At 42.7% G+C, this 7500-nt stretch overlaps 1 protein-coding gene across 9 annotated transcripts in view; it reads right to left on the reverse strand.

The window, feature by feature from the left end:
* The window catches only part of cacna1ab (calcium channel, voltage-dependent, P/Q type, alpha 1A subunit, b), a 75253-nt gene that overhangs the window by 7952 nt on the left and 59801 nt on the right, over positions 1-7500 (reverse strand). For 4 of the 9 annotated variants that reach the window (XM_060859835.1, XM_060859836.1, XM_060859829.1 and 1 more), the window contains exons 41-46: positions 6878-6983; positions 4323-4430; positions 2625-2725; positions 2189-2313; positions 1071-1173; positions 488-589 (exon numbers count right to left, since the gene is read on the reverse strand). In XM_060859835.1, the coding sequence (XP_060715818.1) occupies positions 488-589; positions 1071-1173; positions 2189-2313; positions 2625-2725; positions 4323-4430; positions 6878-6983 (645 nt within the window). Of the gene's footprint in view, positions 1-487; positions 590-1070; positions 1174-2188; positions 2314-2624; positions 2729-4322; positions 4431-6877; positions 6984-7500 lie in introns of all 9 variants that reach the window. The other 5 variants (XM_060859831.1, XM_060859830.1, XM_060859827.1 and 2 more) reach the window with 2 other exon arrangements.

A 7500-nucleotide genomic window follows, 5' to 3' on the forward strand; every position in this document is an offset into this window, starting at 1 on the left:
CTGTAAAAAGCGCTATACAAATAAACTTGAACTGAATTGAACTCTGGATCCATGTATATGCCGTACACATGTGATGTACACACTGTACATGTGTGTGTTTGTGTGTTACACCATGATTTTGTGTTACTATGTTAACGTGTGTTACTGCATGTTAAATGTTTTAGCATGTAAGTGTGTAGAGACTGTATTAGTGTTTATTAGTGTTTTGACATGTTAAAATGTTAGCAAATGAATGTTCCCACACAATGACACACACAATGACACACAAACAATGACACACACTATAGCTATCTTGAGACTGTAGATATCTGCTGATGCCTTTGACAATGAACATGATATACAAGGAGGCTAATGTGAGCATATTAATATTAGTATACAAAGCATGTGGAGACTTTGGTATTAGCATTAAATCATTGAAGAACTGGCTAAATGAATAATGGAATGATAGAGGGATGAAGGGATGAGTGAAGGATGGAATGGTGCTCACTTGGTGATGCAGTGGGAGGCGAGGCATGGAGACAGTCCTCCCTTCCAGTGGTAGTGATGTGTCAGTGTCGGAGTGAACAGGCATCGTTCTCATTTCTACTGTCTGAAAAACACAAAAATGAAAGGATATGGAACACACACACACACACACACACACAGAGACTCCACTTGCACTCTGAATCCACACACACACACACACTCATACACAGGATACACTCTTGAATGAAACTGTGAGCCATGCAGCAAATTCACACCAGGTAGAATTAAATTAAACACTGTAATGTGTGTGACAGTGTTATTGCTGTTTTAGGTGTGGACAGTGTGTGAAGTGTCCTACTTGGTGGTGCTACAGAAAATGTGGCAAGATAGACAGACAAAGAGAGAGTGAGAAAAAGATAGAGATAGAAAAAGAGATGAAAAAGAGAAACAGAGGCAGACAGACAAACAGCAAAGATAGACAAAGAAATATACAGACTGAAGCCCCAGTGAATAATTATTAGCACATAAAGACTTCCAGGGAACAGTGCAAGTTCTCACAATGGGTGGAGTTAAAGTCTCTAAAGTAGATACAATGCTCACTTTACCTGTGTATTGTGTCGGTTTTCCTGCTGATGGTATGGTGACTCTGTGCTCCAGTTCTCATCAGCAGATTTATGAGTACGAGGAGTTACCCAGGATTCAGCAGGACTGAAAAAAACATGACACATCACGTCAGAGACAGTGACACAGAGAGAGACACAGAGAGACAGAGAAAATATGAGGCAGAGAGACACAGAGTGTGAAACAGAGAGACACAGAGAGAGCGTGAGGTAGAGAGACACAGAGAGAGCGTGAGGTAGAGAGACACAGAGTGTGAAACAGAGAGACACAGAGAGAGCGTGAGGTAGAGAGACACAGAGTGTGAAACAGAGAGACACAGAGAGAGCGTGAGGTAGAGAGACACAGAGTGTGAAACAGAGAGACACAGAGAGAGCGTGAGGTAGAGAGACACAGAGAGAGCGTGAGGTAGAGAGACACAGAGTGTGAAACAGAGAGACACAGAGAGAGTGTGATGTAGAGAGACACAGAGAGAGCGTGAGGTAGAGAGACACAGAGTGTGAAACAGAGAGACACAGAGAGAGTGTGATGTAGAGAGACACAGAGAGAGCGTGAGGTAGAGAGACACAGAGTGTGAAACAGAGAGACACAGAGAGAGTGTGATGTAGAGAGACACAGAGAGAGTGTGAGGTAGAGAGACACAGAGAGAGCGTGAGGTAGAGAGACACAGAGAGAGCATGAGGTAGAGAGACACAGAGAGAGCGTGAGGTAGAGAGACACAGAGAGAGCGTGAGGTAGAGAGACACAGAATGAGCGTGAGGTAGAGAGACACAGAGAGAGCGTGAGGTAGAGAGACAGAGAGAGCGTGAGGTAGAGAGACACAGAGAGAGCGTGAGGTAGAGAGACACAGAGAGAGCGTGAGGTAGAGAGACACAGAGAGAGCGTGAGGTAGAGAGACACAGAGAGAGCGTGAGGTAGAGAGACACAGAGAGAGCGTGAGGTAGAGACACAGAGAGAGCGTGAGGTAGAGAGACACAGAGAGAGCGTGAGGTAGAGAGACACAGAGAGAGCGTGAGGTAGAGAGACACAGAGAGAGCGTGAGGTAGAGAGACACACAGAGAGTGAAGCAGAAAGACCAAAAAAAGATGAGTGTTTCACAGCTCACAGATTGCCATGGTTTTCCTGTGGAGTCTCCTTGATCCCATGACCTCCATTGACCTCTGTGAACTCAGGTCCTTTGTCCTGGCTGTTGTCTGGCTCCATGCGCTGAAACATTAATGGTGTTCGGTTCTGTGTGCAACACAACATGGCAGACATTCAGGGACACACACACAATTCAGTGGAGGCTCAACAGTAAGGCATCATAATCATCATCATCATCACCACCACCACCCTCATCATCATCATCACCCTCATCATCACCACCACAATCATCTCGATGATTTGTCATTACGTTGTTGTGTTGGGGTGGTGTTTGATGATGTTGTGTGTGTTTGGTGATACTATTTTTGACCATGTTTAGTGTTTATATTTGGTGATGGTGTTTGTATTCATGTTTGGTGTTGGTGTACTTTGATGGTGTTTGGTGATTGTTCCTGTACCTGTTCCTCTCGGAGTGCCTGCAGTTTCTTGGCTTTACTCTGTCTGTAATACTCCATGATCATCATGGCAGCATAGATCTTCCCCACTGTCAGGTCTGTAGCTGCTAAAAGGATGCAAAAGTTACCTGCACAATTAGAGCGGATTCAAATGGACCCTGTGCTGGGGAAGGGGTGGGGTGATGTGGGGGGTTGTGGGTGGTGTGCTAGTGGAGTGGGAGCACAAGGAGGAACTAAACACACACATAACACATTATAAACAACAATGAACAGATACACACTTACTGTAACACATTACAGACACAAAAGCATGAAGGTCACAGAGCCATTTGTCTTTTCACAGCTAATAAATAGTCTTATTTATTTATTTAACTCATGAAATTATTTCTGATAAAATAATAATTCTGCAGTAACACTGAGGAGGAGAAAATGAATAAATTCATGAACGTTTCTTAAAAGGACTCAGAGTGTCAAAGAGCTGTATGATGACACTCTTGTAAGTGTGTTTTATAAAATCCATTATAAGTAAACGTAAGAGTTTATTAAGAGTCTAGATTAGAGTTTATAACATGTCTGACATGCAGGATATAAAATATGGACCTGTGCAGATACAGTTTTTTGCACTACAGTTGTATATTGTGTAACATTTCAAATGTTTTGCTGGTGTGAAAAGATTTCTATAGAGAATGAATTCATCTATAGACCAACACCCACTGATAACAGACAAGAGAGAGGTGAGAGAGAGAGAGAGAGAGAGAGAGAGAGAGAGAGAGAGAGAGAGAGAGAGAGAGAGAGAGATACAGAGAGAGAGAGAGAGAGAGAGAGAGAGAGAGATACAGAGAGAGAGAGAGAGAGAGAGAGAGAGAGAGATACAGAGAGAGATACAGAGAGAGAGAGAGAGAGAGAGAGAGAGAGAGAGAGAGAGAGAGAGAGGGAGAGAGAGAGATACAGAGAGATACAGAGAGAGAGAGAGAGAGAGAGAGAGAGAGAGAGAGAGACAGAGAGATACAGAGAGAGAGAGAGAGAGAGAGAGAGAGAGAGAGAGAGAGATACAGAGAGAGAGAGAGAGAGAGAGAGAGAGAGATACAGAGAGATACAGAGAGAGAGAGAGAGAGAGAGAGAGAGAGAGAGACAGAGAGATACAGAGAGAGAGAGAGAGAGAGACAGAGAGAGAGAGACTCTATCATTCCTCAGAGTTCCTGTTTCTTACACAGACTGACATAGTCACTGTCTCACAGATTCTTGACCCTGTTTCTTTCCCATAGTTTCTGTTCTTATTAATCTCATGCCTTGAACATCCATCTGAGCATTTCTGAGATTCGCAGAACTTATCAAGCTCAAGCACTACAGAACTCTATGCAGGTATTGTACCTGTTAGGATGACTTGTATAAAAATGTCTCTATGCAAAGGCTGTTTGCTATGTAGTTAAGTATCAGTAGTGTGGTCTGACATTTCATTTTGGATCTTAGAAAACAAGCTCTTTTGTTTTTTATCTTTCATCACTGTCTAGTTCTCTGAATCTCTGCCTTCAGCTGTGCTCACCTGCTATTCTCCTGTTACAGAGGTTAAGAGAAGTTTGAAAAAAGGTTAAGGGGAAAGAATTTGCCTGATCAGTGGATGCAGAGCAGTGATTGGTCAGGTGAGAGAAGCTCCTCAGATGAGTTGATTAGTTGATTCTGTACAAACCTACTATAACTTACACTTGTGTGGTGTGACCAGCAGGTCCAGGTGCTTCTGGGACAAATTTGGCCAAATTGCTATCATTTCCTTTCGCAACTCCGCATCCATCTGGTGTTTATCAGCCCCACCTACAAGAGCGCACACACACACACACACACACACACACACACACACACACACACACACACACACACACTTACACTTAGATCAGTGGTTCTTAACCTTAACTCCAGGGGTTCGGTGAGTCAGTCTTAGGGGTTCGGCGGAGGATAAGACACACCTGACTCATATGATTCGTGATGACACGCCCCCCCTTGGCCATCATGTGCTGCAGGAAATTTGGTGCACCCAGTAGTCAACTTGTGACTGTCGTGATGGTACGTCGTGTGATTTCTTTCTTAATATTTTAATCCCTTCATACTAACTATGTCGAGAAAAAAAAAGAAAGTGGTCGGACGAATATGTACAATATGGATTCACATGTATAACGGAACATGATGGGAGTCAGCGTCCTATCTGCATTATTTGCAATGCCAAGTTGAGCAATTCTAGTCTAGCACTAAGAGAACACTTCCTTAAGCTGCATGGAGATGGAAAATACAAGAACACAACGCTCGCTGAATTCAAGGTGAAGAGAGCCAGATTCGATGAAAAGGCTACTTTGTCTGTTCTCGGCTTTGTACCCATCAACAAACCGATCCTCACAGCATCGTACGAAGTTGCTTACCTGATCGCAAAGCAGGGCAAACCACACACCATTGGTGAAACACTCATAAAACCAGCTGTGTTGAAGATGGCGAATATCATGCTGGGAAAAGCGGCTGAAGTTGTTATCCCAAATTCCTCTTTCAAATGACACCATCAGCGACAGAATAGAGGACATGAGCAAAGACATCTTGGCTCAAGTAGTTGCAGATCTGATTTCAAGCCCGGCAAAATTCAGCCTTCAACTCGACGAGACCACAGACGTTTCCAATGTAAGCCAGCTTGCTGTATTCATGCGCTATGTGAAAGACGACTTGATAAAGGAAGATTTTTTTATTTTGTAAGCCTCTTACAACAACAACTAAGGCAGCCGATGTGAAGAAACTTGTGGATGACTTCTTCAAAGACAACAATCTTTCGTGGGATATGGTTTCTGCAGTTTGTTCGGACGGAGCTCCAGTCATGCTGGGAAGAAAGTCTGGTTTTGGTGTGCTAGTGAAAGCTGATGCACCACACATCATTGTTACGCATTGTATTCTGCACAGGCATGCGTTGGCAACAAAAACCTTACCTCCAACACTGGCAGAAGTATTAAAAATTGTAGTGGAATGCGTGAACTATGTGCGAAATAGTGCTCTGAGGCACCGCATCTTCAGTGAGCTGTGTAAAGAAATGGGCTCTGAATTCGAGGTACTTTTGTACCATTCTAACGTTCGGTGGTTATCCCGGGGACAGGTGCTGAATCGTGTTTTTGCCCTGCGTGTGGAATTAGCCCTGTTTTTGCAAGAGCACCAACATTTTCATGCAGATTGCTTCAAAAATTCTGAGTTCATTCTCATTTTAGCGTACATGGCTGATATCTTCGCAGCTCTCAATCATCTCAATCAACAGATGCAGGGCGGTGGAGTCAACATCATCGAAGCGGAAGAAAACCTGAAGGCTTTTCAAAAAAAGCTACCGTTATGGAAACGACGAATAGAGAACGATAACTTCGCAAACTTTCCCCTGCTAGACGACTGTGTATGTAAGATCGAAGATGTATCTGGAATCTGAGACATTTCTTTACCCGCGGAACTGAAGCAAGCAATTGCCACGCACTTAGATGAGCTTGCAAAGTCTCTCGACGGATACTTCCCTACAAGAGAGTCTTATCCAGCATGGGTGAGACAGCCGTTCATGTTTAGTGTTGAGACAACAGATGTCAATGATGAATACCTCGATGAAACCAGGTCCAACAGCAGCTCTTCAGAACAACAACGCTCTCAACGTTTTGGTGTCAACAAATGGTAACGTACCCTGTTATTGCTAAGAAAGCTCTGGAGATTTTCATACCGTTTGTTACAACATATCTTTGCGAGCAATCATTTTCGAGGATGCTGGACATAAAAACGAAGAAAAGGAACAGACTTTGTTGCGAAAATGACATGAGAGTGACACTTGCCAAGGTAAAGCCGCGCATTTCTGAACTGGTCTCTGAAAGGCAACAGCAGAAGTCACACTGATTTGCAGTAAATATTCATTATTATGTTTTTGTTTTTGTGCGAAAATCATGTTTTAATGGTTGAACACAGTGATGTTGATGCACGGTTCATTTTGTGCACCAGTAAAATATATACTTATGAATTTGAAAAAAATCATATTTTATTGAATTTGAAAAAAATCATATTTTATTTTTCCAATTAAGAAGGGTTCGGTGAATGCGCATATGAAACTGTTGGGGTTCAGTACCTCCAACAAGGTTAAGAACCACTGATTAGATAGATAGATAGAGAGAGAGAGAGAGAGAGAGAGAGAGAGAGAGAGAGAGAGAGAGAGAAGGAGAGATAAAGGGAAGGGTATACAGATATAAATAAAAATCAAACTTTCATACCTTTAGCGATCTTGATATCAAGAGCAGTACGAATCAATGCCATCAGTGTGGAGTTGAAATGTACCGTGTTGTCATCAGCAACAGGCAAATCCATACGCAACAGTCTCTGTGGAGCCAATCAGGGAGGTTTAGAGTCTGTGGTCTGGCATTTATACCTCCAATCAAATAAGTTCACAAAGGTGGAGGGAGCTCCTCTGCTGAAAGAGCAAAAGATCATTTTTACTTTGCCTAAAATGTATTATTAAATTTCCCCTTCAAAATGCTTTAGATTAGAAATGTTTATTCTATAAATTGTAAGTGATTCATAGGGATGGATTCCACAGAGAAACAGAAATGATTGACAAGAATCTGTGAGAGTGTCCTGACCCAAAAGATGCTCCTTATCATTTTGTCTAACAGTAGGACTATTTTAGCACACATTCTCTTAAAACAGTGTTAGGTGTGTTAGGGACTAACGCCACATTTTGGCCTAATATGTTTTACCGTGTCACTGTAGACAGATCCTGAGGTTTTCATCTCCACTTGACTGTAAAGCATCTGCTCACCTTTCATAAATGATAAACAACTCAGTCATACTGTGGTTCCTTGCTCTTCCCCCACGTTGTGTTCTCATTGAAACGGTG

The sequence above is a fragment of the Tachysurus vachellii genome, chromosome 23, assembly GCF_030014155.1.
Source record: "Tachysurus vachellii isolate PV-2020 chromosome 23, HZAU_Pvac_v1, whole genome shotgun sequence".
In the NCBI taxonomy this organism is placed as follows: Eukaryota; Metazoa; Chordata; class Actinopteri; order Siluriformes; family Bagridae; genus Tachysurus; species Tachysurus vachellii.